We start from the raw sequence: 15,670 nt of genomic DNA, 5'->3' as shown, positions 1-15,670 counted from the left end.
GCGAGAGCGAGTAGTTTAGATACTCACGTAGTGTAAGTGAAAGCGTTGTAAGCGTTGTGAAGTGCGATATAGCGTGTTGAAATAAGCGATGTAGTGCGAAAGTGTGCGATGTAGCGTAGTAAGCGATATAGCTCACATTATGATCCGAATCTCTGGTGCTAGGCGTAACGAGAGTAACGAGCGCGAAAGTGCGGGTTGTTACACCTCATTCTCTGTAGAGACTCGAAGATTATTTTCGTAGTTCTTGTGCAGGTCGTAAATTGTGTCATTTTTTGTTCCCTTTCAGGTTTGCTCTCAACAACAAATAAATGAATCATTGTATGAACCCTAAATGTTTTTGTGGTAAAGAGAGAAAAGAGAGTTTACTTTTTTAAGTTTGGTATAAAATAGTCCCCAAATAAAATTCTTTTAAAAAATTGCCCTTGGAAGGGTAAAATGTCAAGAATGACCTCATATGCAAGGCACATGACCATACTTAACCAAAAAATCTAATTGGGTTTGGATAAAAGACAGAACGTGCAAGATTTTGAAACATTAAGTATAGAACTTATCAACTTTTACGTTAAAGCACACCGCCTGCAAAATGATGTAAATATAAAGGACAAAACTTGTAATTTACTCTTTAAACTATTATCTTTTTCAAATAACAATTGAGGTCGTCATTTTCTTATGAATAGAAAAAACGATTCTATATTTTTATAAACATGATATATAAAAATATTAATAAGAACTAGTCAAAAGACAAGAGTAATAAATAAGGTGGTTGTGAGTTATGATTTGTGACCCTATTTTTTTGGAATTTTTAGTAGGTGAGTTAGGGTGGACGGTATGATAGCCGGGAGTTGAGTTTGCCGCGTGGGGAAGTGGGGAACCATTGCCACCTCTTTGGTGAATGGTGAGGGAGATTGGTGAGTATTCATCGAGTGTTTGAAGAGGAGAGATGTGGGAGGGTGAGAGAATTAATGGTGGGTCCAACCCTTTCAACCAATCACAAATTTATCTTCTTTTTTAAAAAAAAAATTGTTTACCACTCTTCATGTGTTTGACCATTGCTAGTGATTGAGTGCAAAATGAGGAGTGGAGTGAGGACTTGACATGGCATGACATTATTGATTAAAAATAGTTTAAACACTCACTATTTGGTGACCACTCCCTTCACCCTTAGGATTTTTAAAAGTGTTCCGTGTTTTAATGGTTTAAAGGTGAAAGTAGGTAGTCTATTATTCTGATCTACGAAATTCAATTGATTCTAACAAGGTACAAACAACTTGTAAACTATGGCAGAAGGTTGCAATCCTAATAAGCGGACTTGGCAAGTTTGCTATTTTGATTAATGAACTTTGGAAGTCAGCTAATTGAACTTGAGGGGGCTCGGACTTTTTTTATACAAAAGTGTCTGTTTAGGGACACATTTTTCTACTCCCAAAGCCCACAGGACCCTAAAAGCCTCTGAATTCTCAGGAACGACCTTGATTCCATTGAGTTGACACACATAAAAAAATACATATCACCAAATTACGTATAATGATATGCTGGAACGCACATGGAGAATATGACCCCTAAAGCCACACGTTGATATGTTGGACAAATAAAAGAAAATTAGATGATACGTGTGTGTATATATATAGTGAATATGTAAAATACAATATTCCTTAACGTATGATAGAAAATTATAATGTGAGTAATTTTTTTTATAACACGCGTGATTAAGTTTTCCCCTACATATACTAAAGTGTGAGTTAATAATTTCTTAAAAACTAAATCAAATACAAGGTATTTTTTTTTCCATTTTCTCGGACATTCGTACCGATTTATTACATCACCGAACAGCGTTCCCGACTTTCCGTTGGCCGTTGCTATTCTGAGTTCATCATCAAAAATCAATACAAATTATCGGTAACATTCATCGTTTTGATCTTTTCAAACATCATTTCACCGTTCGGTTGGATCAGAATTCTACGGTTTCGGAAATGGGGCCGAAAGGGAGATTACACCCTCGGGGTCCATCACGTAAATCCTCATCATCAACGTTCATCTTCTCAATGCTGATCATCTGTTTGTTTTTCATTTTGATCCTTCTCGCTCTCGGAATCCTTTCGATTCCAACCAATTCAATCAATTATCCCAAAGCCAATGATCTCAGCTCCATTGTTCAACAGGTTACCGACGCTGCCAGGTCTGTAATTTTTACGTTTAGATTAATTTGTTGTCGTGATCTGACACGATTTATTTTCGGTGAATGTAGGAGTGAGGTCAGCGATGGTAGAGTAGATCACTGGGTTGAAGTCATCTCGTGGGAGCCTAGAGCCGTCATCTATCATAATTTTCTGGTTAGTATTGTTTTCATCAAGGATAGATACACCGGTCATGCTATACAACCACCCCGATGTCTGGTGAGTCATCACCGTATGACATGGAATGTCTTTCTCACTGTTGTATCCAGTGGCGAAGCTTGAAATATTTTATGGGGGGGGGGTCGAAAACGTATATGCCCAAAAATTTCTATAGAACCGGGGGGGTCAAAAACGTATATACCCAAAAATTTATATACGAAAACTACATATATAACACTACTGGCCGAAAAGTTCGGGGGGTCGGGCGCCCCTCCCGGCCCCTTCAAAGCATCGCCCCTGGTTGTATCGGTATACCACATCTTACAGCCCGTATAGTTAAATGATAACAACTCCAACTGCTTGTTTTAAAACATTATGGTTCGTATTATGTGTCATTCTAACACATTATACAACTAGTATGACCATTTTGCCCCCTGTCATACGAGCTATATGACATGTCAGTGGTGTCTATATAGTGTGTCAATTTTTATATTTCTATTGATTTTAGTTGTATAAGGCTCAACGTTGTGGGCATTAAGCCCACCAGCTCGAAAACCACATCATTAACGATGGGCGTTAAACACCAAAACGCAAGGGTGAAAGGGGGGCACCAAGAGGGGAGGCGTTACCCCCTTAACGCCCGTGAGGGAGAAAAGAGACGGGCACATGTGCACCTCAAGCAATCACCAATTTTCTTTCCTTTTTTCTTTTATTTAATTATTAGTTAAACCACAACTTCATACTGTCAAGCGGAAATCACACAATCAGATTACTCTTCACAATTTAGTGACCATTGAGTTTGAGAAAATAGTCATTGACTTTTAAATGTTTTCAATCAACCAGTGTTTGACAAGTGTCCATTGGGGGGGGGGGGCAACAAAGTTCCATTTGATGCAAGAGATCCTTGCTGTTCCATTTAATGATCCCAATCCATTAAACTGGAGTAATGTTCTATGCAAAATAGCAAAACACAAGTGCAATTTGTTCTTTTTGGAGGTGTGATAATTTTGGAAAATGGTAAGATGGCCACGAAAACTAAAATCTTCATTCATGTTTCCTTTCTCATGGCAGTCACAAGAAGAGTGTGACCATCTAATCAACACTGCTAAACCTCATATGAAAAAGTCAACTGTTGTTGATAGTGAGACTGGCCAGAGCAAAGATAGTAGGTATGCACTTTCTTCACTTCTTTTGGTAGGTGTTAATGTTATTGCTATGTAATAAATCTTTTTACTATCAATGGGTTGCTTTAGATCAAGTTCACATCTTCTTATTCAGGGTCCGAACAAGTTCCGGAACATTTCTAACCAGGGGACAAGACGAAACGGTTCGGGCTATTGAGAAAAGGATTTCCGAGTTCACTTTCTTACCTGTAGGTATGGATTTTTTGTAAGCATTGTCAAAGAAACTTACTTGCACACAAGCACATGATCTTAATTCTTACATAAACATTAATTGATTTCACTTTTGGTTAGAACATGGTGAAGGACTTCAAGTTCTCCACTATGAAATTGGTCAGAAATATGATTCTCACTATGACTACTTTCTCGATGAATACAACACGAGGAATGGCGGTCAACGGATGGCTACCGTTCTCATGTACCTGTAAGCGATATCTTTACTTTGTTTTGAGCTTTTGTGTCTCATGGATTTTTATGGTATTTTCTGACGTCTTGAAACATTTACAGATCAGATGTTGAAGAAGGGGGTGAGACGGTGTTCCCTTCCGCAAAGGGTAACATTAGTGCTGTACCTTGGTGGGATGAACTATCCGAATGCGGTAAAAAGGGGTTATCTGTTAAACCAAAAATGGGGGATGCATTACTTTTCTGGAGCATGACACCAGATGCAACTCCAGATCCTTCAAGTTTGCATGGTCAGTTCTTAATTTTGTTAATATCAAGTGACTTATATCGGTTTATCGCATTATTAATCTGGATTTTCTCTTCTTGTTGCGTAGGCGGGTGCCCGGTTATTAAAGGGGACAAGTGGTCTTCTACAAAATGGATCCGTGTGAACGAATACAGGGTGTAATATTGGTTCAAAAGTCTTCACATCTGACGACAACACTCATCCTTTACAACAATGTAATTTCTTCTTCACATCCACCAATTTTGATGTCCTTTAAAATATTGAGATGTTCTTGTTTATCCATTCAAAATATATTCCTTTGTTGTACTGATTGTGAATTTTTTTTAACTATTTCCATATTTGGGATTCCCATTTTCGTGTTTTTACGGGTTTGTGGTCCATCTGGGACGGCACTGTTTGCCGTCAAACCCGCCTGTAATCAATCAATGCTGTAAATATAAAACTGTAAGTTTGAACAATACAAGGGATATCAAGGACACAAATGGATTCGGTTATGATGATGATGATGCATATGTGACACTGCTTAGCATTGATGGAATTTTGATTGGACAGCTTTCCAGTTTACGCCCTTGTTACGCATATATGTAAGCAACCAATTAAAAACACTAAGGCCCGAAGGAATTCACTCGAGCACTGTCACAAGGTTTCAGCAATCATTTTGCAGATCTCTGTAAACATAAAAACATTGGCAACATCATGAACCCAATAAACCAACATCTTGAATACACAAAGTACCAGTGTGTCATGCATAAGTTATAACCAAAGCTTTGTCAATATCTATTGAAACCTTCTGCTCAGATTAATAGTATATTATTAGTTATTAAACTAATATATTCAAGATAACAAACCAGACAAGAGATTGTTCAAGGGCGGCACAATTGAGGGCCGGGGCGGCCACTCCAAAGTTCAAACTATTGATGTAGAACTAGAAATAATTATTATATAACACATATATTTACTAATTGGACCCACCCTCCAAAATTTAGTAGGGGTAGTTAAAGGTACCCCTCATTTCCTGAACGGATGAACGTACTCCATGTGAGAGGGATATTATTACCTTTTAATGGGGGGGGAGGCCCACTAAGCGTGTGAGAGTAGGGGGATATGTTTACAAATACCCCGTTTAGAAACCAATGCGTCAATTTTGTGGGAAAATAAAAACAACAAATCTAACTCTCAAGTCGCAAATCAATTAATCGACAAATCCAATTTTCATTGACTCTCCGGTTTTATAGACTTGGCTCTCATGTCTTCCTTAAGCGCTCTTGGCTCAACACCAAGTGACAAGGTGTTTTGGGAAAATAGAGAGTCAAGTTGATTAAAGCCGAGAGTAAAAAACTTGAGTGGTTATTACTCGATTCACTTGGGAGGTGCATATTCTCAAGTATTTGACATGTTTTTCCAGCACTTTCATTTGCTTTAGCCTTTAGCCTTAGCTTTAACTTGTTATCCTTTATGTTACTAATATGGTTCTCTCACCAGTTTATGTTATTGATAGTTTTCTACTATGATTAGTGTTCATTGTCTTGTTTTTGGTTTTGATTATCTTAGCTACACTTTTTGTTTACTGTTGTAAAAAAAGGAGATTTTAGAGCCTAGGGTCTCAAGCTTCTCTATCTTCCGGGATAAATGAAAGGTTTGGCCTCGTCCCACCCTCCCCAGGCCCTACGAGTAGCGAAATGCTATGAGTGAGATTTTACTGGGCAAGTTTGTCTTATCCTTATATTATTTCCTATTCTAACCCCCCCCCCCCTCTTTAAATAGTTAAATCTTTTGTCTTTGTTTGGTTGTTTAGGATTCTGATCTTTTCAATGTCGACTATCAGTTTGTTTTCTATGTTGATCCTTCTCGTTCTTGAAGTTCATTCTATTCCAAGTTATTTTCCAAACATCCACTATGATCTAAGCTCCGTTGTTCATCGCATTACTGGCAGGTCAGTTTGCGTTTAGATTAAAGTTTGTTGATTTGTTCTGTATCAATTTTGTATTGGACTCAGACATCTTTGGTTTTGGCCTTTTGGGTGAGTGTAGAAGTGATGGCAGAGTAGATCGTTCGGTTGAAATGATCTCATGGGAGCCTAGAGCCGTCATCTATCATAATTTCCTGGTTAGTATTGTTTTTGTTTCGTTTGTTTTTAGTTTCTTTTGTGTTTATTGCTAGCTTCTTTTGGAAAATGGTAAGTTGGTCATGATATTACATGCTCAAACTCATCTACCATTTCGAGATTAAAAAAAGTCACTTAACGAATTAACACACACGGCGCTTATGTTTGTGTTTGAACAAAGATCCGGTTATGGATTTTTTGTTTTGTGGAATCACACAGATCGAACTAAAATGGTTTCCTTTTCTATGACAGTCGAAAGACGAGTGCGAACACGTAATTAATATCGCTAAACCTCATATGAAAAAGTCGACAGTTATTGACAAGATAAAGGGTGAGATCGAAGATAAATGGTATGAGTTGTTATCTCTTTTACTTTTAAATTTTAAGACCAATTGCAATATTATTGTAGAAACTAGTTCTATACCCATCCGGTGGACGGGTATGGTAATAAAGCCTCAAGTGAAGAAGCATGTTTGACTTTGACTCCATGTGAACCCAATGAAAGCTTATTTCACCATGTGATGTAAACTCAAAAAGCACAGGCCTGTCAAAGGTCTATGGATAAGATACACAAAGCCAACAATATAACCACTAGAGATCTATATCAAACTTAAGCCTATCACAAGTTCACAACCAATACGTTTATGCAAACTATCCCTCCTCTTATCAAACAAAAACAAACTACAAAAGCAAATTTAGCAATGTAAAAAAAAGCATCAAAAGTATACCACTACAAACAAATTCCTGCAAGGAAGCATTGTGAAAATCATGTAAGACCCTATTCCTGTGATCTTGCAACATTTTAGCATGAGTGTAGAAGCAAGAGTAACCCAATTTTGTAAATTTCTTAGCTAATAGCCCAACCCAGCTAACCTAGTTGCAATGATAATTGAATGGTTGATCTATAGTTGTTGAAAAGCATCAAGAAGCAACATAAACTATAAATATAGAAAATGATATATAGCTTCCTTGTGGATTTCCTTTAGTTGCCATAATTAATCTGTAATATTTATTGTATTAGACGATAAACTTAATTATTTAGTAGTTTATTAATATTATGTATTATGCTATAATTCGATTAGGCGTGACTTTAGTTGAAACGGTTTGATGTAACCATGGCACCGTCTCATGAAACGGTTATTCCCGCCATCCTTCAACTGCCACTAACATATGTATATATATGTATTTACCGACAAACTTATGCTGGTATCAAGACAATTTCGTTATTATCCAGAATTGTCCATTAAGTTGCTTCTTTTGATCCTTTCATTCACACTCTGTTTTTGCATTCATTATTCACACACAATGCAAACCAATTCGAATGTTAATCAATCCTCCGCTACAATGCATTCCAATTTCCAACAAAGTGGTATCAGAGCCACGGTTAAGAAAGATGGTATCATGCAATCTACATCAACGATAATGCCATGTGAGCACTGCACCGATGAAAAGATCAAAAAGCAAAGGAAGGAGTCACACATTAAACTTTGTTATTACTACCATGAACCCGGACACCGGATCATTTCGTGCAAAGTAAAGGAAAATGATGAAGCGACTCAATTAATCCAACAAGCCATCAACACCGGAATTCGGCGACAAAATGCAGAAGATGATTTTCCAATGGAACTGATTGTCACCGGTACCGAAGGCGGTTTATGTGGAGATATATGGTATGTAAGTACAGTATTTAAACATCACTATGCCGGAAATCTGAACGTTTTCAAACGAATCAAACATATGGTTGGGGTAGAAACAAAAACTAGGGAAGATAACTTTCTATTCATCAGGGGTGTAGGGGTTGTAGAAGTTAAGTCTGGGAATGGGTCGTTACGTATTCAAAGTGTATTTTATACTCCTGAATTGGATCGTAATGTCTTAAGTTTGGATCAATTAGTGTTACAAGGATACACGGTTAAAATGAATGGGGAAAAGTGTAAGATATATTCGATGTTTAGTGCTCTTGTTTCTAATACTAAGAATGAAATCACCGGATTAACGAAGGAAGATGAATTAGGAATGAAAGAAAAACAAAAGGTGATAAGTCATAGTTCCGTAAATGAAGAATACAAGGCAAATTATCTAAACTCTTATTTCGAAAACCTACACTTATCATCACTAGAACCGGATTGGAACGTCATGATCATTCAAGCAATGGAATTTCATGATTTCACTAACTGTAAATCACTATTAGATATGTTAGAAGTTGGGGAATTCGTGTTTAAGTATAAGCATGAATTAGAGGTCAAGTTCGAAGAGATGTTAGAATGGTTCATAAAGATCAAACTGGGAATATCTACTAGACCAATTCCACCCTACTCGGCTGATAATAGAAAGATTGATTTGCTTGATTTATACATGGTTGTGAAACATGATGGAGGGTATAAGAATGTGACGGCCAACAACCTCTGGGCGGTGGTGGCTAAGGATATGGGTTATGATTACAATGATGGGGAGTTAATGAGAATTATTTTTGCAATGTATCTGGATGTTCTGGTGTATTACTACAAGTTCAAAACGATCCAAGAAAATGTTAAAGAAAAGGAAATGATAAGAAGTGATGAAGGTCCCTCTACTAACAGCCGAGAAAGGAGTAAAAGCAAAGGCAATGCTCAAGAAGAAGAGACAATCCAACATTATGCTTTGTTTGCAGGAAACGACTGGCATGGAATGAAGAAGATGCAGAAGAGGCGTCGGTTCGATTTCAAACAAGCAGCAAAAGCAGTGGATGAAGCTAATCAAAGTGTACTCCAGATATCCACCAAGACCTAATTAAGTTTAGGAGAGTGTATTAGACAATAAACTTAATTATTTAGTAGTTTATTAATATTATGTATTATACTATAATTCGATTAGGTGTGACTTTAGTTGAAACGGTTTGATGTAACCATGGCACCGTCTCATGAAACGGTTATTCCCGCCATCCTTCAACTGCCGTTATTCAACTGCCACTAACATATGTAAATATATGTATTTACTGGAAAACTTATGCCGGTATCAAGACAATTTCGTTATTATCCAGAATTGTCCATTAAGTTGCTTCTTTTGATCCTTTCATTCACACTCGTTTTTTGCATTCATTATTCATACATAATGCAAACCAATTCGAATGCTAATCAATCCTCCACTGCAATGCATTCCAATTTCCAACATACTGAAGAAACCAAAATGACGTCGCCTAAAGTTTTACATGCCAAATCAACCGAAAAAAGTAAACATAAATCTTTCCTTTTCCAAGACAACCACTTGTCTTCCAGCAATATCAAGGTAGGAATAACTCTCTGCAAATATTGAATATGGATAAATTTGAATAAGACACAAACTATAATCACAATATAATGCTTAACAACTGTGAAAGATTATGCATAGTACAAATAAAGCTACCTCTGCACAATGTTCAACAGAAAATGGAATCACAACAGATGGATTCTTAGATCCTTCGGACGACACAACCTGAAATAGAACTTGTTAACAAACAATGAAAGAGAGTGAGGATCACTTGAAATTTAAAATGGCTCAAACTATTGGCACACCAAAGGTGTCTATTTGCACACTTTAGGGTTTATATACGCTGTGTATAGACCTATACGTAGCGTATAGGGTTGCATAAAAATTAGTGTCTGACTGAGTTCAGTTCTGGTCTGGCTGCTCATATACGCTGCGTATAGGCCTATATACGCAGCGTATATAAAGGGTCAAAAAGACAATTTTACCCCTGGTTTGGGCTGCGTATAGCCCCCAATCCAGGGTAAAATGGTATTTTTTTTACCAAACTTACCCCGCATATACGCCACATACATGGCTATACGTGGCGTATAGTAAAAAAACCATTTTACCCCTAGATTGGGGGCTATATGCAGACCAAAACAAGGGTAAAATTGTAAAAAAGACCCTTTATATACGCTGCGTGTAGGCCTATATGCAGCGTATATAACGGGTGGTTTTTTTTATAAACATTTATACAATATTAATCGTTTTAGTAAAGTTTTATAAAAAATGTTTTCTATTTTAGATAAATAAAAAAGTAAGTATTTCTTACAAACTTTTTTTTACAACATTAATCATTTTTATATGATAAATATCGTATCGTATAGGTGTAGTATAGGTTACGTATTGACCGCGTATAAGCCTATAGGTGTAGTATAAGTCCCTTATAGGCCTATAGGTGTGGTGTAGTATGTTATTGTATGATACGATGCAATACGAGACTTATACTACACAATGTACGATATGTTACTGTACGATACGATGCAATACGATATATAGTATAGGATACCATACAACACCCTTATAAGCCTATAGGTGTAGTATAGGTCCCTTATAGGCCTATAGGTATGGTTTAACCCAAATTTTTATTTAATTTTATTTTTGATCTTAAAACGCATGCTTTTCTCAAAGTGTAAGTTATATGGTGTTCACGAGTTTAACTCGGAACTGGCCTGAACCCATTTAAGCTAAACCCACACCTGCGAATTCATTTTAAGTTGATTTGATGCCTTGTAAACAGGTTTCGTACAGGTTATATTACAAATCTTGAGCGAGGACAAGATGAAACCATTGGAGCTATTGAGAAAAGGATTGCAGACCTCACCTTCTTACCTGTAGGTATGTAATTGAAGACCATGTATTAACTATTAAGACCATGTACGTTTAGCCACCCTTATATGAAAACCAACCAGCTTATAGTTAGGCTTTAATAGATAATAAATTGATTTAAATATGTACGTATTCAGAGTATGGCGAAGGATTTGAAGTTCTCCGGTATGAAGTAGGTCAGAAATTTGTAATTCATCATGACTATCCTATTGGTGAACATTTCACCAAGGACGGGGGTCATACGGTGGCTACAATTGTGATATACCTGTAACAATCGATTTCTTAATCAATATTTATCTCATGGATTTGGTTTGGTTCCTGTCATGTCATAATTAATTTCTATTAGCATTGAATTACAGATCAGATGTTGAAGAAGGGGGTGAGGAAGTATTCCCTTTGGCAAAGGGAAACATTAGTGCTTTAGCTTGTTGGAATGGAAAATATACAACACATGATGGAAAAGGTGGTGGAGGGTTATCTGTTAAACCAAAAATGGGGGATGCCTTACTTTTCTGGAACATAAAACCTGATGGAACTATGGATCTTTCAAGTCTTTATGGTTAGTTAATGTTTATATTTATATATATATATCAAAACAAACAAACAAGCCTCCGAGTAAACACCAATAACAAAGCTATTGGTACTTCATCGATCAACAATTTTTTTTATGGGGTTTCTTTTGCTAGATTTTCAATAAATTGAATTTCTTTCTAGCACAAGAGAGGGGATAAGCTACACCAACATTGGAATCTGTTACCCCAAAAGACACTAGTCAGATTGATTGAAAATCTTTAATGATAAAAGCTATTTTATCAAACTCATTGGTCAAGATGACCATTTTCTGGTCAAAGTACCTGTAGAATAATCAATACTATATAATAAAAGTATTAGTTATAACGTGATTTTGTCTTAATTAATTTGCATTACCTCTTTTGTTGCATAGGTGGGTGCCCTGTTATCAAGGGAAGCAAGTGGTCCGCTACAAAAGGGATTCACTTCAAAGAGTTTAAGTCTTGGGACTAATTTTGGTTCAAAAAGGCACTTCTAATTCTTTAAGAAGATTTTACCTACTTTTGTAATGTTTTGATATTAAAATCAAAAGAAGTTGCAGCAAACAGAACTAGTGCACTCTGTGAATCTGTGATGGGCATGTTGTTCCTCATAAAACTGTTTTTAGTAAACAATATATCTATATATAAAAACTTATGATATTCAACTGGAGTAGGGCTGTCCATTTTTATTCAAAACCCGACTCGAATTCAAAGTCACGCGAACCCGAAAAACCCGAATCTTCTATGGGTCGGTTATCGGATCACTTTTTCCTAGGGAAAAACCCGAAACATGAAACCCGAAAAAAACCTGAACATTTATTGACTTTTTCTTTACAAATGTGTTTTGCTTTGGAGGATCTAGTATATGAAACATTAACTTTTGAAACTATTGAATATTATAATATTATATTGTCAACTGATGTTTGAATTACATATAAACCTGAAAACCGGACAACCCGACCCGAACTAACCCAAACCCGAATACCCGAAACCAACCAACCGAACTTTATATGGGTCGGGATCAGGTCACTTTTTCTGAACAAAAAACCCTAGGAAAAAAAACCGAACACCCCTAAACTATAGGGTTTAAAATTTTAAATACAAAAAAGGGTCCCAATAAATAAGGAAACGATAATGCTAAAAGGAAAGAGATAAACACAAATTATTTAATATACTATAATAAATAATATCCTTTAATCCCCTCAAGTTGGAGCGTGAAGATCTTGAACGCCCAACTTGCCAAGTAGATAATGAAGTGGCTGAGCTCTCAAAGGTTTAGTGAGTAATTCCACAATTTGTTGTTTGGTGTCAATGTAGAGGGGTAAAAATTTCTTGAGATTCGACTCTTTTTCGAAAAAAAAACAATCCATCTCAACATATTTTGTGCGCTCATAAAAGACCGAATTGTTGACTATATGATGAGTAGCAGAATTATCACAAATTTGTAAGCCATAACACGATATTCCGCTTCAGCAGATAGCAAATGATCGGGAAACAACAGGTTGTTTTTCTTAGTCTTCTCCACGAAACAAGAACTCCTCCCAACAGAAGAACATAAATCAACCATAGGCGGTTTAGGGCTTTTATACCATTTACGAAAAACCGAAAGACCCGCACTAAGGACCAACAAATGTCCCGCTAGAAGACAAGTTCATGAAAAAAACACAATTTGACACTCGAACCAATACAACAGAAGTGGCGGCGGGTGGTCTAGCGCAGTGGCAGGCAGCGGTGACATCACAAGTTGCGACCCCTCGTGGGGCGGTCCGGTTTTGGTGGTGGAGTGGAGCAGAGTAGTGGCGGCGGTCGACGGTGGGACGGTGATAGTGGTGGTTATCGCAAGGCAAGGGGGAGACAGTTTGGGTTGTCTAGGTTGCTCTAGGTTTTGTAATGAGATGTATTTATATAACAATCCTAATTACAATTAACGCCCCTCCTAACTTGCATAAATAATAGGCTCCTCTAGTTTTGTGAGCCCACTCAAGCTCAATAAGCAAAATCATGTGCGGGTTTATATATTAAACAAGCTTATTTTTATGCCTTGGCCTATTTAAAAGCTCAATTTGAACTTTTAGCGGGCTCATCTCTAGTACCTCACAAGCGGCCCGACTTACCCTCACCAATGATAACCACATATCTAAACTGGCTTTGATCGAAGCCTTAAATTATCAAACCAAGGATGAGTCTACCATACTCCCCAACCCGAATCAAATTCAAACTCATAAATATGTGTAGGTCCCTATGGAGGATCTTAGAGAACCTATTCCTTGTTGTTGAACACATAAACAAGTGCGGAATCCAAGTTTGTATGTAAATCAAGCAAGAGCACAATTAATAACAAATGAATTTCACTTCAAAGCTCAATGGTATTGATTTCGGCAGAGTAACATTACAAGGTTTACAATAATATGCTCTCAACAAACTCTCTGAAATGTGCTCCCTCGTTAGAAACAGAGCCTCTGCTAGTATTTATACTCAAACCAGCAGAGTTACATCGAAACAGAAGACATTCAAATGAAACATATCGAAATACATTTACACTCATCGAAATAGCGTGGTATATTATCCAAATAGACTTTGTCTATTTCAATATACATGGTATATTATCGAAATATACATGTCTATTATCGAAATACATGTTCAAGCAGCTATTTCGATATATGCATTAAAACAGAACCTTTCAATATCCATATGCTCTATTTCGATAATATCATGCATTGATGATGTCATCAATATTCAACCGGATCGCTCTCGTGTATTCGGCATTCGTGTGTCCTACTCCGGGTCGCATGACGGAGGAATGAATTGTTTCCTACAATTTGTCTTCCGCTACTCTTAAACCATACGTTGTCCTTTCGGTTTTAAAGTATTTTATATATGTAACGGTTGTTCTTAAAAAATCTATTTCTACAAACATTTTGTGATGATAGTGATGTGTTTTTAGTTTAGTCTTGTTACCCTTCTCACCAGTCGAAGCAGTAATGACCTTTATAAACTCTATCTTCCACAACTTCAGTGGATAAGGCGGGATGGTTACACATGTTTCGTCTAATACATGATATTATTATGCATAGTTGATTCAGTACATGTTGAATTCTATTTCGTGTTGGATATGATGTTCAATTGTCTGATTAAAATTCGAGGTTGCTGTCAGGGTACGACCCAAAGAGTTACACTTTGGGCAACGAACTACTAACGGTGTTTTAATTGTTAATCATCGGATCACGAAATAATAAGCGTAATAAAAGAAATGGCTAATTATTTTGAATAATTACAGAGAGCCAAATTAATATTATAATTAATTTGTTAATTATAATATATATATTATTAATTATTAGATAATTAAATATAATTATAAGATAATGATGAAAAGATTTGTTATTAAATTACAATTCTTTAAGTTTAGTTTTAAAAGTAAAACACTATGTATATCTTGAATAACTTCATCCAATTAATACCTCCATAAATATCTCTTTTGAGATATATTCCAAAGGGTCTATAAGGTCTTTAAAGGCAAAAAAAAGTTTTTCATAATTTTATTGTGGTTTTTGGCCGAAGACTCTGACGAAACAAGAACAGAATTTCTCAAGGGATTTTATTTTGGGCAAAATAAAGAAGGCAATAGTTCAAGAAGTTTTAATTGGCTAGTACAAACAAACCTTCTTATTTCTTCGTTTACGCAAAAGCTTTGAACTTTATTTTCTCTAGATTTAAGGTTTCGTTTGAAATCGTTTCAAACGAACAAATCTGATTTCGTGGTCAACGATCATCTAGCGTGATCGTTCGTTGAACCAAGATGTCTTTCTTGGATGTCACGATTCTTTATTTTATTTTAACCTATTTTGATTGTAATGAGATCACTGGTGGAATCGGTTTAGAACCGAACCTCGTGTACATGTTTTCGCTGCGTTTAGTTTGTTTGACAAATTGATTAAAATTATTTTCTAAAAGTTACACGAAAATTTCCAACAGTGGTATCAGAGCCACCTTACAAATCAAAGTAGGTTAATGTGTTTATAGATCTATAAAATAGTTATAGGATTGCATGCTTAAAATCGAGTAGATTTGGCATAGGAATTTGTCACGTATAATAGTTATAGGCAAGTTTTTATTAAGGCCAAACATGAACACTTGTCAAAGTCCTCTTTGACAAAATACTTGGCCTTAACCTATTTCGTTTAGCTTAATGATCGTACGATGCAAATCCGGGTAAAGAC

General features: G+C 36.3%; 2 protein-coding genes across 3 annotated transcripts; both read left to right on the top strand.

Annotated features, from left to right (window-relative positions):
- Positions 1–1,649: 1,649 nt before the first annotated feature.
- LOC110909052 (probable prolyl 4-hydroxylase 10) lies at positions 1,650–4,566 on the top strand. Its single transcript, XM_022154066.2, has 7 exons — positions 1,650–2,176; positions 2,246–2,330; positions 3,405–3,502; positions 3,612–3,709; positions 3,809–3,938; positions 4,022–4,209; positions 4,294–4,566. Exons 1-7 carry the CDS (start codon positions 1,971–1,973, stop codon positions 4,365–4,367), a joined length of 879 nt encoding a protein of 292 aa, XP_022009758.1. The 5' UTR covers positions 1,650–1,970; the 3' UTR covers positions 4,368–4,566.
- Positions 4,567–5,405: 839 nt separating this feature from the next.
- On the top strand, positions 5,406–12,086 carry LOC110905761 (probable prolyl 4-hydroxylase 10). 2 transcript variants are annotated; one of them, XM_035982662.1, is made up of 8 exons: positions 5,406–5,908; positions 6,001–6,138; positions 6,236–6,311; positions 6,562–6,659; positions 10,814–10,911; positions 11,040–11,169; positions 11,262–11,461; positions 11,846–12,086. In XM_035982662.1, exons 2-8 carry the CDS (start codon positions 6,017–6,019, stop codon positions 11,923–11,925), a joined length of 804 nt encoding a protein of 267 aa, XP_035838555.1. In that variant the 5' UTR covers positions 5,406–5,908; positions 6,001–6,016; the 3' UTR covers positions 11,926–12,086. The 2 variants fall into 2 exon arrangements, with proteins under 2 accessions (XP_035838555.1, XP_022006971.1); XM_022151279.2 differs by lacking the exon at positions 5,406–5,908 and having other exon boundaries at positions 5,935–6,138.
- The last annotated feature ends 3,584 nt before the right edge of the window (positions 12,087–15,670 follow it).

This window comes from Helianthus annuus, chromosome 14 (genome assembly GCF_002127325.2).
Source record: "Helianthus annuus cultivar XRQ/B chromosome 14, HanXRQr2.0-SUNRISE, whole genome shotgun sequence".
Classification (NCBI taxonomy): Eukaryota; Viridiplantae; Streptophyta; class Magnoliopsida; order Asterales; family Asteraceae; genus Helianthus; species Helianthus annuus.
This window is presented reverse-complemented; position numbering and strand designations above follow the sequence as displayed.

Coding starts and splice junctions, on each gene's coding strand:
- LOC110909052 (XM_022154066.2), top strand. CDS start 1,971: ATGGGGCCGAAAGGGAGATTACACCCTCGGGGTCCATCACGTAAATCC. Junction 2,331..3,404: donor TCATCTATCATAATTTTCTG/GTTAGTATTGTT, acceptor TTCTCATGGCAG/TCACAAGAAGAGTGTGACCA. Junction 4,210..4,293: donor AGATCCTTCAAGTTTGCATG/GTCAGTTCTTAA, acceptor CTTGTTGCGTAG/GCGGGTGCCCGGTTATTAAA.
- LOC110905761 (XM_035982662.1), top strand. CDS start 6,017: ATGTCGACTATCAGTTTGTTTTCTATGTTGATCCTTCTCGTTCTTGAA. Junction 6,312..6,561: donor TCATCTATCATAATTTCCTG/GTTAGTATTGTT, acceptor TTTCTATGACAG/TCGAAAGACGAGTGCGAACA. Junction 11,462..11,845: donor GGATCTTTCAAGTCTTTATG/GTTAGTTAATGT, acceptor TTTGTTGCATAG/GTGGGTGCCCTGTTATCAAG.